Source organism: Tinamus guttatus, unplaced genomic scaffold (genome assembly GCF_059628265.1).
Source record: "Tinamus guttatus ecotype Peru unplaced genomic scaffold, ASM5962826v1 Tinamus_guttatus_pri_ptg000394l, whole genome shotgun sequence".
Classification (NCBI taxonomy): Eukaryota; Metazoa; Chordata; class Aves; order Tinamiformes; family Tinamidae; genus Tinamus; species Tinamus guttatus.
In genome coordinates, this window is record NW_028288928.1 from 1,372,761 (window position 1) to 1,392,356 (window position 19,596).

The 19,596-nt window shown below is 35.0% G+C and overlaps 1 protein-coding gene across 2 annotated transcripts in view; it reads right to left on the reverse strand.

The window, feature by feature from the left end:
- NAA16 (N-alpha-acetyltransferase 16, NatA auxiliary subunit) overlaps window positions 1-19,596 on the reverse strand; it is a 66,345-nt gene that overhangs the window by 34,487 nt on the left and 12,262 nt on the right. The window contains exons 4-9 of one of the 2 annotated variants that reach the window (XM_088530939.1): window positions 15,923-16,080; window positions 14,176-14,310; window positions 7,963-8,116; window positions 7,404-7,523; window positions 5,245-5,340; window positions 1,893-1,999 (exon numbers count right to left, since the gene is read on the reverse strand). In XM_088530939.1, coding sequence (XP_088387065.1) covers window positions 1,893-1,999; window positions 5,245-5,340; window positions 7,404-7,523; window positions 7,963-8,116; window positions 14,176-14,310; window positions 15,923-16,080 — 770 coding nt within the window. The remainder of the gene's footprint in view (window positions 1-1,892; window positions 2,000-5,244; window positions 5,341-7,403; window positions 7,524-7,962; window positions 8,117-14,175; window positions 14,311-15,922; window positions 16,081-19,596) is intronic. The other variant, XM_088530940.1, reaches the window with a different exon arrangement.

Below are 19,596 nucleotides of genomic sequence, written 5' to 3' on the forward strand. Positions count from 1 at the left end.
ATATTGCATTTTATCTTTACCTTGGAAAAAATATATAAAATGTTGGACTACCCTGAACTTCTAGAAGATACTTTCTAGACTAAAATACAAACTTCTTCACAAAATTCTCTATAAAATCTATAAGCATTTCAAAATGCAACTGCAGTCACTTATGCCAAATTACAGCCCTTTCGCAAAATCATAGTAGTAAACTGCTCATCCCCATCTTCTAAAGAATCCAGTATTTTCTCAGATATTTTCTAAAAGCAGTAACAAACTTAGCCAGGTTCTTTCAATTATTAAGCAAAAAGATATCAATAATAATGTTAAAAGGTAACACTAGGCACCAACTTGGAACAAAAAGACGCCAAAGATTTTCCTGAGAGCGGCAGCAAGAACTTGTTTGCTTGTTGCACACTCACTCCCCAAACTTCAGAATTCATTATCACAAACTGAAATTGACACTCATCTCTTAGGGCTTCTGTTGTGTTATAGCTACAAGAATCCTCCACCAAGTGAAACACGAAATAGACCCTCTCTTGGAAAAGAAAATAAGGGAAAGAAGGAAAATGCTTCTGCAGAAGTCAGGACTGCACAAAAATCAACATGCATTTGGCAACTGGAAGACTCTGCATTTTAATAATTGGTTAGTTTTTAGAATTAAGCACACCAGAAGTATTAATTTGATACAGAGGACTAGCAGCAAGACATCTTTCCAGAAAAGAACATAGGCCACAGCACAATGTTCAGCCTCAATCATTTTTCCTATGAGAAGATAAAAAGTGCTTATTTTTCCCCCCCGTGCCAAATCAGTTTGTATCTTTTGCATCTAGATTTTAACATTTAAATATCAAAGGGGAATCTTTCATTACTTCATTTTTTCCCTCTAGATATTCATTGCTTGATGATTTAAAAAAGAAATTCAATTTCAAGACAGTTACAATAAAAAGTGTGTTTTTGAAGCACTGTGGAAAAGACCATCCTATACAAAATCAGAACTTAAAATCATGTCCATCAAGGAAACACAACAGAGATTCCATCCTCCAAACAGAAAAATATCAAAAAATTTACATTAGGCTAAGCAGAAAAATAAACTTAAAATGAAGAACGAATTTCCTTCAATTAGAGAAATATCCATTAGTGGTTTCAAAGAATAAGCTGAATCAGGTATTCGTGCATTTTTGCCACCCAGGTACAAAAATGACTCCTTAACTAGTTATGGATGGATGCATAAAATAAACCATTGTCCACAGCAAAACCACCACCATCCAACAGACCTGTATTTTATTTCCTATAAATTTTAGCAGCCTGTTTTAATTTGATAATGAATTGTTACTATACCTTATTGAGACCTTGAAACAAAGAACAAAATCTGTAATACACACTGTGGTGCGACAAAAGTGTTCCAAGACGGTATGAATTTAAAAGGGCATAAACTTAACCCTAAATAAATATCAGCCAGAGACTGAAATATGAAGCGAATCTTTGCGGCAAATGTAATGTATTCATGCAATTCAGAAATGTATGTAGAACAATAGCAATCCACGTGATACTTCAAAATATCATCATTTCTGGTGACATCATAAACCATAAGTTGAAAGAATTCAAACAAATTCTTACTCAAAATAAACAATGACTTTTACTTTTGTACATCTAAAACTTCAGTCCATTCTTCAGCAAGCAGATTTTAAACAGTGTTATATAGTCAAAGTGGCCCGTGGAAATGGCATGTTTCATACAGATGAATCATCATCAACTGATGAACTAGATATGACATAACAGCACACTAATTAGAAAAATGTTCAGCTACAGCTACTGGAAAGTTACAGGAAAAATATGTAAACACATTTGGGTAATCTATTAGAAATTAAATATAAAGACTTTATTATAACCAAATAAATACTAAATTTTACCTTTTCTGGATTGTAATATAAAGATTTCAAAGTGGTAAACAAGGGTGGACAGCCTTTACTGAAGTTAACCCTCAGGAACTTATCCATTAGTTCTCTAAATTTTTCACCTAGAAACAGAAGTGTATTGGTTATATGTCAGTGATTTCAAGTGTTAGATAAATATAAACACTACCTGGTGTACAACTCTGGATAATAAAAGTAACTGAAGAATTGGAAGTAAGGGCCATCATCATTCATCATGTCAACGTGTTAATAACAGGGAACGTTATTAACAAAATACAAATAATGCCCTAAAAGAAGCTAGGGCAAAATGCTTCAGTTGTTTGGGTTTATGAAGTTGCCAATGGGAAGGCATGATAGCAGTCTTTAAACATGTAAGATCTGTTAGAAAGGAAAAGCTTTAAACTGTTGGCTACATGGAATGTCACAAGGGGTACTTAAATAAACACTGAATAAAAATTCTAATTGTAAGAGTAACTAAGTATTAGAATATACTACCACGGAGATTTTGCGAAAGCCTCATCTTGGGAAGATTTTATGATTAGATAATGTGTATTAGAAATAGTGCAGATATTTTATTCTGCTTTGAGGAAGAACGATAAACAAAACAAACTCTCTACCTCTCTTCCAGTCCTACTTTTTTTTTTTCTTTCTTTTTTTTTTTTTTTAAATGAGTAGCACATGACTACCAATGATATGATTGTTTTTGGAATCAGAAGCAGAACACTGGGCTTCAGGAGGATAACATTTGTATCAGAATTACCTTTACAAAAATAAACTGTCAGAAAGCTAATTATTTGATTATGACTTCAGTTCAAACCACAGCATTTGCAATATGATACTTTTCTAAGAAATGCTGTTGCTGAGGGAAAAAAAAAAGCAGTATTTCAAAAATAAGATGTCTAACCAAAAAAGAACTGCTTTTCATGTTCTTACTCCTATGAATATCAATGGTTGCAGAAAGACCTTCTCCCCCAGTATTTATTTGTGCTCATTTTTTGTTTGCTTTGCATAGAAATGAAGTTGCTGCGCTTCACTGCTCATTTTGGAGCACACTCTAAATTTCTAAACAAAAAGTGCTATACTTAATGCTAACATATACCCAATAAAGCAGTTTAAACAACTGTCCATTTCATTCAATGGAAATTAAAACTGCATTACCAAATGTGTTTAACGAGTAATTTTAGTAGATACTTAGAATACCAATATATTACTCCTCCATATACAAAAATCTTAATATACATTCTACCAATTCTACATTTTTACCATTGCCATTGTGACTGATAGAAGTAATTTGCATTCCTCCTTGGCTGTACTAAAGCAAATTGCTAAATACAGTAATTCCCACCATCTGTGGATAGGGACCAAAATGCCAAGACCCAGGCACTTCGGTCAGTTTGAAACCAACTCCCCACCAAAAAGAAAAAACAAGAACAAAACAAACAAACCAAAAAAGTTACACCCTTCCTTCAAATCGTTGATTTTCAGCCAAATCAGGAAGATGATCTGTAACACATGCAGCGTGATAGGGACAGAGTGTATGGCAAAGTCTGAGAAGGAGCAAATTGTCCTTTTAGTGACAGGCTCCAGTTGAGTGTTTTAAGTCAATTCTGAATCAACAGACAACAGCTGTAAGAAGTTGGTTTAACCATGAAGGTGGAGAATAAGCATTATTGCTCAACATACTTCTATTTAAATGAACACTAGGTATGAAACTGAACTAGCAAAAATGATAAAACAACTCAAAGCATTCACCATGAAACAAAGTCAATGACAAAACATCCTATTAATAAAATTATCGAAGAACATTTTTCAGGTTATTTCCTTGCTCACTATGGATTAGCATAAACAATTTTATCTTATTGCCTTCCAGAAGAAAAACAATTACTCATCATGTAGCTTTTTAAATGCAGTAAAGTTTTGCCTTTTGGATTTTCAAAGAAACTGAAATATCTGGAATTTAAGACTGATCTGATACTTTCACGACTGGTTCGCTTATGAGGCAATTACAATTTTGTGACTGTACCCAAGAAAAGATGTATGCCTCCTCAGCAACACATGCACAGAAGACTAATATGCTGTTTAGTTTTTAAGGCAGCAACACGTGACACTTGGTAAGCAAGCTAAGCTAAAAACTAAGCTCAAGAAATCAAATGCATGAGCAGGGGTATTAGGAATTTGCAGCTAAACTTAGTTTTCAACAGGATGTTTCTGAAAGTGTACTGGGTATTTCTTTCCATTTTTCCATTAGAGCTGCAGTGCATATGTACATAAACACACACTTATATATACATCGTTATACCCTAGATTTATATTTTTATGAGATTAACTAATTCATTTAATCTCTATCCCTCCATCTCAGAGGAATGTAGCTTGCTAGGGTTTCACTTGAAGTTCACTGCAGAACTCAGGGTATTGTGCACTGTGGTTTCATATAACTTCTAAAGAGGGTATAGTCTCTGAAAAGAGTTAGCTATAGAATAAGTAAAATAATTCATGCTGCAATACACTGCAGAACTATCTTTTTCCACTATTTGTATTAATTTAAGAACACAGAGTTGGTTTACACTTTGGTTTTGCACTTCAATGGTTCCATAAAAAAGCACTGCACACTAATAAGATAACCCAGTTTCACAGAAGTGCTTTCGTGTTTTCTGATACCAGAACCACTGCGAGGAGCTTCATCAGATCTGCGATACTGGGATTGTTATATGCACCTTTCAGAACTCGTTTCCAACTTTATAAACCTGAGAATTGGCTACCTTGAGCAAGAAGATTTTTTTTTTTTTACCTCCAGAATGTGTGATTTTAAGCAAAAAAAAAAGTTTTAAGTTAAAAAGCACAAAGAAGCCAGACTCTAATTAGTCTTCTAGCTTCTACTGACTTTTACATTTTTGAGGCAATCTACATTGCAGCATCAAGACCAGCTGACTTTTCACAAGCACTGAACATTACCACAACTCACAAATAAGCTATGATAGATAAATCTATTCTTTTAATTCAAAAGCTCACTACACTTCTAACTTTTAGCTGATGACTATTAACTTGCATAATGATGGAGCAGAGAGATTATGCATAAGATTTTTTAAAAAAAACTATACATAATTCTGTATTGTCATTTTATCAATGAAAACAATATCACAAGCTTGGCACTGCTGTAAGAGTGTATGAATTGTTTCTCTCAACTCCTGAAAGCCTTACTGATATACTTGTATGCACTTCTCTTGGAATAGACATGTCATTTTGTATATGTACAAATAGGTATTAAATGTATATTCAACATCCTGACAAAGACTTAAGAAAAACAAGCAAAAAGCTATAAGTATTATGGAACAGATATGCAATGTGTTACCTGCAACAAAGTTTAAGGGTAATCTTCTAGGTGAAACTGCTCTGGGATGCCTTTTACTAACATCTTCATAAATTTGAAGCCTTTCTTCTAAAGTGCCTATTATCAGTAAATATAATAGATATAAGTAATGACAGTGATAAAAGTATGTTCTACTAAAGGTTTTGAAGTATTGAGAATGGATTTAAAATTTATATTTTGGACTTAATTTAAACATTTCAAGCTCTTTTTCATTAAATCACAAACACTACCGTGTAAAATAGTGTATATCAACAAACGGTACATTTAGTATGCAAAAACCAGCATTAATCATTATACAGATATTACACTGCAATCAAAAAAATTGCCTTGCACCTTCAAACAAACAGTACTGGAGTTTGATTTCTTTCAGAAATACACTGTGTGGAACCATTCATATTTTAGCTTAAAATTCACAGCTTTAACTGCATCTGTTTCAGACATACTTAAAACACTGAGAAAAATACATTCTGCATCTAAATCATAGGTCTACAAATAGCTTACTTTATCAGCATGCCTTTATTGACTCTGCTGGCATCAAAAATGTGGCCCAACACTGCCAGGCTAAGCACTCAGCACTAACAATACCTCCCGTTTAAGCAGCTTTGCTTTTGTTACAGTTTTCTCCCCACTCCTCCCCGTTCCCCCATAATATGCTTTGGAGCTCCAATGTGGTTAGAACATAAATAAAACTAATTTGTTGCTTTTGAAATTCCACGTTTATATAATTAAAATCCATTTTGCTTTTTTTTTTTTTAATTGACCAAGCAGTTTAATTACGACCGGATGTTCAGATCAAGACATATGTTTAAATCTGTTTTCTTTTCAAGAGGAAAAGAACTTAAATCTTGTCACTGAGCTCTGATGTTGGGGAAGGGGGAATCTTACCCAGTGTCTCCAAGAGATGTGCAATTTTAAGAATCACATTTTAAAATAACATTAGGATTGGAACTAAAGCATATACAAATCCCTAATTGAAGTCACAAGTTGGAGCTCCAGAACTTACCATGGGGGAGGAAATAGTCCTAAGAACACCTAAAAAATAAAGTAGCATTATTAGTTTTATAAATTAGAACAGTTTTAAGCAGGATCTTAATATCAAACAAAAATAATATTGCATTGATTCTTTGTTAAATATACTGAACATGTTGACATGTAAATGTATTTCAACTGAATCAAGCACCTGGATATTATTTCAAAAAATAAATTCACCATTTTCAACTCTATAAGTACAATAGAAAAAAAAACAAATGGCAAGATTGGTCTTTGTATAAATGTAAGAAATGTAATCATCTTCCAACCACAAACCATATTTTCCAGTTGTACTAAATCAGGAATGTAAAACTTCCTAAATCAAAATTTGTTGAAAAAAATGTAGCTATAGTATCTATATATTTGGGGGGCTTATGATTTATGATGTCATCAGAATTACTCCACTGAAACCTCTTCCAAGTGGTGAATTGTAAAATATAGGAAACCATTCCAATGCATGGACTCATACAGGTAAAACTGTGAAAGTTACCATTGCAATATATTTATTATAGTAGCTATTGCTGCAATAGTGTGATTAAAAATAGTTATTTTTCTGAAAGAACAGAAGAGAAATTACAGAAGCTATTTTTGGGGGGAGTGAAGATAAGAGGTGGAGGGAACATTTTTATCATGCTTATAATCTTTTCCTCCAAAGAATATCTACCTTTTCATAGAATTAAATATCTTTAAAAGGTCAAAGCAGGTTTTTCAGTATTTCTCTACATGTCATAGAAATAAGTATCATCCCAATACATATCAAAGTAACAGCTCCAGCTACAATAATGAACACAATCTACTGCAACATAAGGAGCAATAAACTGCATTTCAGTTTCTATATTCATGCATGCCAAGGAAAGACTTGGGTGAGCACACTAACAAATGCCCCATTTAACCCCAATTTCTACAGAAAGACCTGCTATTTGTTTTCACATGCGTCTAACTTGGTGAACAAATTTTTAGAACAGAAACAGGATTATTCTATTCAGGCTCAGAAGAAACAGAATCTGGGAGGAAACAAGCTTCTCAATCTAAAACTGTAATGCCATACAAACACAGTAATGTTTAAGTTACTGTAACATATATTTTCAGTTTATCAGCATATCATCACTTACTAGGTTGGAGGGCTTTTTCCAAACCTTCATAGTAATACCAGTTTTCTGCATTGCGTTCAATTAATTCCTTATATACTTGACCAGCTTCTTTTAGTCTTCCCAACTTCAGTAACATTTCTCCTGAAAACAATCCAGCAAAAGGGTGAAGAAAGTTCTAAAGAAGTGATTTACATCAAAAACCAGCACAGATGGCTTGGAGTAAAGTTCGAAAAACTAGGTGCCTAAAATTGGGCTTCATCACATACAGATATTAGGAAGAGTATTCTTATTCATAAAACTCTTACTACTCATTAGATTAAAACTGAATTTTAACTTACAAAAAGGTACCTCTATTTACACTTAAAAATCAGTATCTTTAATATCTCCTCTCCTGTATCAATTCAAATTAAACTACTCATATACACTATCCACTTTGATAGGATAAGCTATCAGAACACATAAATGCACATATGGTATTACGAGCTTCTTTAGAAGATTCAAATTGTTTTATGATTTTACAATTTTTTTTCCATGCCATATCTTTCTGAAAGCTAGCAGCAAAAGTTTCTTACAAACTTACCTTTGATTTCTTCTACTATTAACTTATCACATATTTGCTTTTCATATGTCTCTATATGTTCTAAAGACTCTTGAAATAAATCTGCCTCTCTCATCACTTGATTTTGGTATAAAATCAGTTCACTATATTCATAATCTATTTTATTAGGAGGAATCTGGGAGAAAAAGAAAAAGAAAAAAGCAATGGATTAGTTAATATATACCATCTATTTTTCCTTCAACTGTATGTATGCAGTATGATAGAATATGCAATTGAGGCAACAGGAGATATCAGATCTATATACCAATCTAAATGTTAAAAATGTGAAAGTCGCCATACTCGCTGGAAAATTAAACTATTAAATTCGTTCAGGATATACATTGCTACAGAAGAGTAAAAATAAAGCTTTTTTATATTAAGGTTTTTGTATTTCACTGTTTCTATAATTACACAGATAATTAAAAACGCTCCTTGTCTTTCCTTGTACACTTCCATTAAACTTGCAGAGAGGTGTGAGAGGTAGTCTCACTCCACGCCTGAGATCTACAGCAGGGTTGTGGACTCTCACAGTACTTCAGCATAGTCACGATTCCGGATCAAGCTCTTTCCAAGACGGAAGGAGCCCCCAGCAATCGAGTCCAGCATGACAAGTGGAACTTTTCAGATGGGAAGCAGGCATTTGGCTCTCCAGCTCAACACTCTCTGCACTACACTTTGCTCCCCCTGCAAGTGCAGCTTTCAAGCCCATAAAGCCTGTTCTCAAGTCACAGACAACCCTTTGGGGGTCGGCTGCCAGCTGCACACGTGGGATTTGCTGGAGGCTGTAGTGACACTGGCATGCCTCCCCACCCCAACTGATGCCTCATCCTGTCCCAGTGGATTCAAAAACTTTCCCTTCACAGAATGGTTGAGGTTGGAAGGGACCTTTAGAGATCATCAAGTCCAACTCCCCCATCCACCCTTGAAGGGAGAACTCCCTAGAAACATATGAGGCAATGGAAAAATCTTCCTGGAGTCATAATAATTCATACTAAGTTCTCTTCACTAATATACACAGAAACTGCTTGAATTGCCAATGAACTAGAATTTCAGAGATCAAATGCAGACACCTATAAGCAGGTCTATACGACAATTTACCATATGTAATATACTGCCTAATTTGATATTGCAGAAGACAGTTATAATCTGTATGCTTATATTTTTTCCAAATAAAAATAAATAAAAAGCAGCAGCTGAGTTTGATAAATTTGTCTAATGATTTTCTCCTCCATGACACTACATACTGTTTTTTTCTGATCTACGAACACTTGAAGTCACACTGGTCAAAGCATTTTCTGTTGCTTTTCTGTTCCCTGAAATATAGACTTTAAGTAAATAACAAAATATAAAACTATAGAAAATAAAACTTATTAAATTGGTTAAAATTAACATTCATGTTAAAAGTGTCTTGTCATAAAGCACTATGCTTCGAGACCTCTAAGTGCACAACAGCTGTACAAGATTTAGTATTTTTGCAGCACACTTCGAATTTGCAGATGCAGCTTTAACAGTACTGATTTTTTGAAGTATATTTTTTCTATCAGAAAAAGGAGAAACAGGAGATGTTCTAAAAAACAACATAGCTACACAAAGCATTGTAAAAGCATGTATATTCAACTCCAGATCTCACTTCTATGGCTGAAAATAACAGCATTCAAAATTTTAGCAACTTGCATATTTTAACAAGTAATAGCTAATAAACACCCTGAACTTTGCTCACATCAGAGCTGACAGGTAGCACATAGTCCTATCTATTCCATAACCAGGACCACTTCCTCTACGGCCATACGCATTTATCTTTCTTACTCAACTTCCATCCCAACTAAACACCAAACAACACTAAAACATTTTGTTGTTACCCAGAAAGCATCAACTGCTTCACAGAACTGACACATGCAGCAGCACTATCAGTTTAAGCCTGTTTCCCTCCAACTGCAGAGACTCAGCAGTTAGCACCACTGCAACACCACAAATGAGACTACAGACATCATTTTACATTACCTTTCATTTATTTCTTTATAAAAGCATCTGCCCCTCCAATAGAGTGCCCTTAATATCTAGCACTTAAATATAAGCACACTTTTTTGGCACATCTGGATTTGTTTACAGACTTTAAATATAAAAAGATCACTAACAACCTTATGTTGCAAAGGCACAAACAAAACACGTCAATTAACCTTCTCTTTGCCTCTCTGGATAAGATTTATTTCCAAACATAAAAAAAAAGAAATGCTAATGAAGCAAATGAACTACCTTTTATACACATGGCAAATCTACTAGAAAGACACTGTACTTAACCATCAGTCTCAGAACAGACCTACACCATCTTTACAAGTATGATAAGAAAACTTTTTTTTTTTTTTAAATTCTCTCTTTTAAAAAATGTAATTAACTTTTAAAAATACAATTCATCTGAAGACAAACGGCTTATGATCCCAATACTTAGACTGGACAATGAATCTTAAAAAAAGAAAAACAGATCCTGTAAGATGTGCTTAAAACCATTATTGTTATTGCTGCACAATACATCTTGATTTCTTCCCCCAGAAGAATTACGATTCTTGATGATCAGATCTTCAAACTTGTCTTTAAATCAATCCTACTGTTTCAGAAAAAATCATCTCGCTGTCCTAGACCAAATACACTTTACAATCAATGAGTTGCCCTCAGACCCCCAGAACTCCAGAAGTTTTCTGTCCATATCTGTTATTGTGGGCCTGATGCAGAAGTTAGAAATAAAATAAAAACAAAGAATAAAAATTTAGCTCTAGAAAAGAAAGAAAGAATACGGGATATACAGCAGTAAAACAAATAGCATAATTATTTTACACCTTGGCTCCCAATATGGAATCTAACTTACACAGCACAGGCTGCTACATTTCCTGCAGCAATATCTGCATTCAGTCTCATAACCTGTTTTTGACTGAAACACTGTACATCTGGCTAATTTTCAGTTTCCAGATGGCAGGCAGCGCTGATCTGCAGACACAGAGACAGAAAATCCACCATTTCCCATGATAACTTAACAATTGGAATAAAACTGTCTGTGGCAAAACGCGCTTTATTAATCATTTGAATACACTGTTCAATTTCCAGCTGAGTTCTTATGTTCTTCTCTGCTACGTAATCTTCTTAGATATTATTCTTGCTAAAGTGAGCGTCTATGTTTTGAGCTAAGTCATCTAATTTTCTTCTGCTTAAAATAAGCAAAATGGAACCTCAACCTAAAACTGCAGGTCATTTTCTTTAGTCAGCTAACCCTTCCAATACTGTTCTTTTCAAATCCCAGCATTATTAACAGAGGCATCAGAAAGTTTTGCCTTCCCAATAATATTTTCAGCGTTTTACAGAGAAGACTCTTGCTTCTTCTCATAAATAAGGGGCATAACTGCATAAATCTGCACTGAAGGGACAATTTCACAATAAAATAAGCTAACTGCAATCTGGACCTGGAGTTCCTCTTTGACCCTCTCATCTCAGATTTTCAAATCCAGTCAGTCAATCCTTAAAACAAGTGCGTATTTCTCCACCACTTTAGCTTCTTGAACCAGGCCTCCACGAGTCAGCCAGCGCTGCACAAGGAAGCAGTTGAGCATGAGGCAGAGGTCACACTACTGCTTTGGGCAGCCCCCGGCAGATTGCTAGCTCAGTTATGTAATTGCACATGCGAACATCCTCAGACGCATTCATCTGAGCATCTTAAGAGAGTCATCCACAATAACATATCAATAAGGAATTGATAATAAAATATCTATTCATTTCTTAACTGCTTTCTCGCTATTTTTAAATCACACCTGAATGGGCAGAGATGCCTGAGTTATGTAAGTATGCAGATGCCATTCATCACCATTATTTACCAATATGACAGCAAGACCTTTTACCAAACAGATTTCTTATTTTCTCCTTTACTTATTAACACTGGTAAAGAGTCACTTACATCAGGCCTAAAACAAACTGCCATGAAACTCTGCAGAAACACTAGTTTGATGAAGATTCGCACTCAGTAGTAACATGGAAACCCTTCAGTCATTCGAGGTTGCTTTTAAAAGTTTGACCAATGACAAAGTATTCAACTAAATAAGTTACAGAAGTCCATATACTAGATTTGAATAAATTTAAAGAATGAGACAAGAGGAAAGATTTGGAAAGTAAGGTCAGGAAGTACATCTTCCCAAGGATCCATGAAATGTTCTAACTCAACCATTTTAAATGCATCACCAGTGTACAACCATGTACAACCATCATGTACCATCAGCACACAACTCAAGGCATCCATGTACTGTTAAATACCCAGAGACAGCAAAACTGTAGTTTTGAGAGCTCTCAAGAGCTTAGATTTTGCCTAGGGGCTCTTCTGGACCCAGCACAGCCATCTCTCTCACGTGGTCATGCTCTGTGTGCACCTGTACAAGACCACTGCGCACACAACTTATTTTTGAAAGAGAAATGGAAACTAATATACATTTATATTGCAGGGGAAGGAAGCAGGAGAGGAAGAGCAGGCAATACAACACATAACTGGATATATCTGTTTCCGAAAAAAAGAGACAAAAGCCTTGACATGACTAATATTCAGGAAACTAGTCTGACATTTATGGCATATTTCTGTCCTTTCACGCTCGATCAGCTTTTCTTAATTTCCTTGTGAACAGCATTATGATAAGCAACAGTTAAACAAATCATATTGTTTTATTCAATTTATGAACATTTCCTAAACGTTAAAAAACAGACCAACCAACTAAACACTGTGATAACTTGTGCAACAGACTTCACATATTCAAAATATTTTTCACTGGGATAAGTTCTTTAAACCTTGTTTATCCACTACACTGAAGGCACATCATGACTCTTTCTGCACACCAAGCATATGTGCACACAACTCTTCTGAAAAAAGAGCATTAACGATATAACCTCCATTCTCTCCAAAGGACCACTGCTGGTGTTAAATTCTCTTAGTCCTTGGAATTTCTCACAATCCTCCACAATTCTTCACTAGCAGTTTTTCCTTTTACCATCTATTACTCCTAATTCCAGCATTTATTTCAAAATGAAATTCAGATGGACTTTTTTTCCCTCACTGCAAAACAACCATTTTTTTCGCTGAAAAACTCTCAGATGATGCTCCTATTTTCACTTAAATTCATTCTTTAAGTTTTTATGCAACATTGGTGTTACTGCTCTTTTCAAGTAGCAGGTTACATGTCCATGGCTCGCAATGGCTTCTGTTGACTGCATCATGTATTTTCAGGATGCTGGCAACAATCCCTCCCAAGAAACTGTTTTTTTATTCTTTATTCTTTCTTTATTAAGTAAAATGTGTCTAGGAGCCAGAAACTAAATACTTTCATATAGGATATGACATTGCTTTAAAAAAATTACACATTAAATACACACACAATCTAAAGGTATTTTGCAGCATATTTCCAGCATGACTTCCCAGTCAGAGATCTCCATTTCTTTTTCTACATTCCAGAATAACCAACACATCCATTCTGTTCAGTCAGTTTATGGTTTGGAGTTATAAGTAACAGAACAAGTGAATAACACCTCTCTCAAGAGGCTATATTCAGTAATGTCAGCATCAAATAATTTGATTTATTCCAACAAGTGTCAGTGACACCAATTTTTTTTTTCCCCAAAAGAGGAAAATAAAGCTAACTCTCCTTTTGTGCTGTTTTGACACCAAGCACAGATTTTAAGTGCATAATGACAACCTCAAGAAAAAAAAAAAAAAAAAAAAAAGATGGGGTAGAAGGGACAGACTGTGTGTGGAGCAAGCAAGGACAAGAATGAACATGCATCCAACAGAACTTTCTGAAGCTTTACCTGTTGTATTGCAAGACACAGGTTCATTACAAATTTCTTCTGATTAAAAGTCTCACAAATACTAAGTTTCCACACAAGCATGTTCTTATATCCTCAATGCTAAGAGCCCATTGTCAGGGAACAAGCAAGCCTATGCAACCTGCATGAGCTGCTGGTTGCTGGAAAGAATTTCATGTAGTTAAATGTTAAAAGCAAAAGCCTCACAACTAGAAATTTCTAATTCTTACGCACAGTTATTCAGATTCACTCTTTGTATAAAAAAGACAATCACAGAATTACAAAATGGTTGATGTTAGAAGGGACTGCTAGAGACCATCTAGTCCAACCCCCTGCTCAAGAATGTTTTCTTTTTGTAATAGCAAGTCTTACCTGTTGGGTTTTTCTAAACTCTTCAAGTAGTTTTAAGGCCATATCATAGTCTTTCAACAAGTGATATGCAATTGCATATCCAATCCAGGAAGCCCGTTGTGTGGGACGCAGCTGGAGTAGCTGGTATCTTGTCTCCTTGAGTAAAAAGAAAGCAATTTAAGTTAATATGGACATTAAAGGGTCATTAAATAAATTTGACGATTTAGCGCTACTACTGCTAATATTTCAAAAGGGTCTTTCAAAAGTTCAAAGTTAAGCAGTTTGGTTGAATTCTACCAATATAGTGAAAAGCAGCATGTTCTTGCTGTATAAACCTGTAGATTAGATCAGAAATGCAGGAGTTACAGCATGAAGTATTAAAACAAAGAAACCTGTTGGAAGATTTTTTGAAAATACATTTTTGAAGATACCTATTAAGGGCCTAAATTCTTTTAAAAATAGAAGATGGAACTTACTACAACGGAAAAAACAGTTTCGGTCTCCTCGCCCTCAAGCGCAAGTTTCTCCTCCTAACACTGCTCTGACCCTCCTCAGACCCCCCCCACCTTCCTGATCCAGTCCAACTCCATAAGCCAGAGGGTTGCCCTTCTGTCAGGGAATTTACTGCACTAAATGAGGGCCAACTAATGCCACAGCCCAAAGTCCAGATCACTGCCTCACATCAAACTTAAACATCATCCTTGCCTTTGACAGCCAGATCACTTTAGTCACCTTTTAAACTACTGACTCTGTTGGGTGCATTTTAAGACTTTACCATGAAAATGTCTGCTGGGATTCACAAACTTCAGCATCACAAGGCAAGCTTCCCTATACACTCAGTAAAACAATCTGGTTTTTATTTATTATTATTTTTTAACATTCCTGGTGTCAATCCCACAGGAAACCATGATTTAACACAGCTTCAAGATTGGAGACAGGGAGGAGAAGCTCCACAGTATTTGATAATGCCCTTCAAGATAGATTCAAGGCATTTTTAGCAGCAGAATGTCGCGTCTTTCAAGATTCTACAAGAGACAAATTTATCTAAAAACACTTCAAATTCATGAATTTAGTACTTTGTTTTTCTTGACACAGCCTTTCACAGGAATAGACCTTTGGAAAAAAAATGTTAAATATCGCTATGGGGTAGGAATTTCAATAAGCACAAATGAATAAAAACTAAAAATCAGTAGGATTAGGGAAATAAAATTACTGACAAAACTATACCGCTGTTTTGTTTCACAGCTCATTGTTATTACACAAGTTCAGATGCATAGGTAACATTCTGTACCAATACCTCCAGTATGTATCACCAAAACATTGCTTGCAGTACTTCACAACAATACAGTAAGTATATACTTAAAAAAGTCTTATAAGTAAGTCTTTTTGTTTTAATTCAAGAAAGTTGAAAAGTAAACAGTAGGAACCTGAGTCAAGATGAAGTAAAATAGAGTGGGTTCCAAATACTTGTTAAGAGTCTACGGAATTTAAATCCATAGACTGTTGAGACAGTTGAGAACTAGAGATTTAAAAGGTAATCCACAAATATAATTGTACAGAGTAACTGTACTTCTGGGGTCTACTCTCAATTTTATATAGAGCTCTACTGCCATTTATCTTCATGCTTTCTTCAACAAGAGCTCAAAACACTTTCTACCTTGAAATAGTAAACAAAACTAGAAACAATTACTACTGGTAACAAAGTTAATAATCAAGTAACAGAATAATATTAACAGTAATAGAATAGGAATGTAAATAGAATACTTACTCTATATCCTTCTAAATCCCTCATTTGAATCTGCAGGAGAGAGAGATCTCTCAAAATCTGGAGATTATCCTTATCCAGTTTGAGTGCATTCCGATAGCATTTGATAGCTTCATCATATTTCTTGTCAGAACGCTGCAACAGGCCATACACATGCCAACCTAACACACGTTAAGGAAGATGCACAATTCTCAAAGTAACTGTAGTTTGTGCTACAGACCAAACTATTTGATATTTTCCTTGAAGCTCGGTACTGTTGTAAATTTAGTTTTATTACTGCAAATTACTGACTTAACTGATAACATTAAAACATATTTTCAAATTAGCAATAAAATTATGCAATAAAAATTACTTTCAGTATCTTGTAGAGTGATATTCATTAACCTCCTTCAAAATATTCAATAGCAGGAACAACTGTGATTCAAGAAAAATTATTCCTAAAGATATATTATTTTAACATACTACTGTAATTACACCACTTTGATTCCAAAAGTGTCTCGCTCTACTAAAACAATTACTGGAGAAGTTTTATTCTTCCCTACTTGCCTATCTGCAACTTCACTAAGCCTCCATATCTCACAGTAAGGAATAAACAGAGGCATATTTGATTGAAAAAGGAAATTTTAGCATGTCTGTCTCTTCTTGGTTGTCAGATTCACAGCATCCTAGATTTCCAGCTCTACTATGTCATTTCAACAGACTTTTTTCATACAACCTTGTTTACCCTGGAAAGGCTTTGAATTCAAAGCATAAAACCAAGAGATGTCATAGCAACACATTACACAGAGTGTGCGTGTGTCAGCTTGAGAGCTGTATTAAAAGAAAAATTACTTGGCGAGATCTATCACTTGCTACTGCAGGTTACTGGCTCATTGAGGCAGCATCTTCTCAGTAGTAATTCCACACTTATTTTCATCTTCAAATTAAGAATGACTCAGAACTCTCATGAATATCTTCCACATGCCTTCTTAAAGGACCAAAACACCACAAATCTTGGGAAGAGGCATATGCATCTTGCAGCCACTCTCAATCAAAAAGATGGCTTATATAAATTTTTGGCCATTAGCTCTATGAGCTACCAGGAGTTCCCATTCTACTGACTTGAAACAAACCCAGACCCAGCCCTTCCCTCCATTTGAAATTTTTCATTCTAAAGTAAGCCAAGAAAGCACATAAAATATTTCAATGGGTTAGCCTGGTCAGATTAACCTAGGAAGCAGAACTACAATTTAAATAAATAAATTCCTTCTCTCCGAGAAGGACGTAATATCTAAAGTTCTAGATATTAAGAGATAAAACAGACGTGTAATTATGAACTGAAGGAAACTTCTAAACCACAAGGAAGTGACTCTGCTTTATGTTTCTACAAGAAAAAGTCATTCCATCTGGCTGCATCACCAAAAAAATAAAAAATAAAAATAAATAAAAAAAATCACAAAACACATCTTTGTGACTATCTTCCATTGTTGCCATTATGATTTAAAACTAAAGATGAGAAGGAGAAAAAATGATGTTTGGTATAACTGTAAAAGTTAAGTTAATATCCTTACTTTTCTCTATAAATCCTGTCTTATGTATTTGAGTTCAAGCATTCAGGATACAGGTAGTAATTTAACAGAACAGGTTTATGAAATGGCAACAGAACCTTGAGTAGGAAGATTCAGTCCAAAAGAATTTGCGTGTACTTAACACTAAAGACATTTCTTGAGGAACACACTAGGAACCACTGCAAGAAATCATACATTTAGAAATAAGTGTGTACCACTACTAAGTATAAGAAATTACAACAGCTGATAGTGGCCAATAAAGATGCCAGAATTGTCTCCTACAATAAATTGCTGTAATTTTCCATGTGTGCTTAAAATATCCTGAAAATACAACACATCATCTTCTATAACATTTACTCCCAAAATAAGCCAGGAGCTCTAACCCAACCAAGATTCAAGTTATGCCCAGGATGGTCCAAAATTAATTCATAATTTGATCAGAAAGCTTTTGTAGTCCTGAAGAGTTTTAGGCAGCTAGTATCCCCCAGCCCTCAATGTAAGTAAGGGGAATTGCTTAATGCTGCAGAATAATTGAAACTTTCTTCTATTCTTCCACATATCAGAACACTGATTAGTTGTATTTCATCACCATCTGCAAAGTGCCTTTCTAAAAAGAAATACCATAACTGATATAAGAAAGTACAGGCACATATGCTAGTAGACAGAAATAAGAATATGCAGATGCATTGAATAGATGCATCCAGCATTTCCCTTTAATCCAAAGGGCAAGGACTAAGGTCATATAAATCAGAGGCTATTTAAGCTTTAGAGAACTTCCTGAGCTCTACCCGGGTTATATCGGGAATAAGCAGGGCTTCAAGCTTTCATTAGAACCTCACGGCTGATCAGAGGCATTCCCAAATGATGTAGGAAGAACCTTTATTAAAAAAAAAAAAAAAAAAAAAAAAAAAAAAAAAAAAAAAAAAAGCAGCCTCAGATCTCCATTTCTCATGGACTTCTCATGGAAGGACATTGCCTTCTGGCCTTAATTCTTCCTACATACTACAGCCCACCACCAGGAGAGATTCACAGAGCAACACTAATGTCACAGTAGCTGTTTTTAAAGTGCGATAATAAAATTGGTTTGCTATTTCTTGAAATACCACAAATCAGAAAAGCAGTTCTGCATGGATCCATAACTCACAGCTTATGAGGGGACTCTGTAGAACCAGACTGGTACAGTGGAAGACAGAAAGCTGAACCTTCTTGCATGCACACAAGAGCTATACAGTCTATTACCATGGATGGAGCCCCAGAAAAAGAATGTTTGTGGCTAAGAGGATTCAGATGAGCTTACACTTTCTTTGAAGCCAGAAGACAGAAAGCCCTTGTAGCCCTTTAATGAGTAAAACAATAATTCAAATCCACTAAACTCAAAGTTCCCTGATTTTAGGTTAAAAAAAGAAAATAAGAGTCTCCTTGTCTCCCCACCTCAAATCAGACTTGAAACAGCACAGATTCTTCCAGTAAGGTCTCTAGCATTTGCAAGTCTTCTCAACAATTTCAAGAGTTAGGGACAAGAGGTAGGGATGCTGAGAGATGCTAGTCTGTTTCACTTAGGAAACCAGAATCCTCAAGCACTCCTCCCACATATCCTGGATTTTTTTTTACTCCCCTAATTTAAGGTGCCAGAGTCCTTACACACAGATAAAAATAGCTTTGGTATTCCTTAGATGTTCAGCTTTCAAGATCTAACATATTAAATTCCTATAGATCAAAAAGTACAAGTTATATTTGTTATATGGCAGATCTCCAGTTACCCTAATGTCCTCCATGTGCCTGGAGATTTTTCAACCTCAATCTCCCTGGAGGTTTAATATAGGAAGAGTATAAACAGCAAACTTTTTTCCAATCACCATCCGGTTAAGCCAAACATTTCTTTCAACTGTGATATATTTAAAAGATTTTTGGATGGTAAAAACTTCAAGATTTTGGGGGGAAGTCTGACCCCAAATAGACTTTGCATACTCCCAAAGTGCATATAAGACAAATTAGCCATTTTGCTTAAGTTGAAAATAGCCTCCTAGATATTGCCTAACAACCAAACTACTCTCAAAGCTCTTGTGGAGCTGATATAGTATTTCATGGGTACACATTTCTGCAAGACAGGCTCCTAGAAATGTGTCAAGC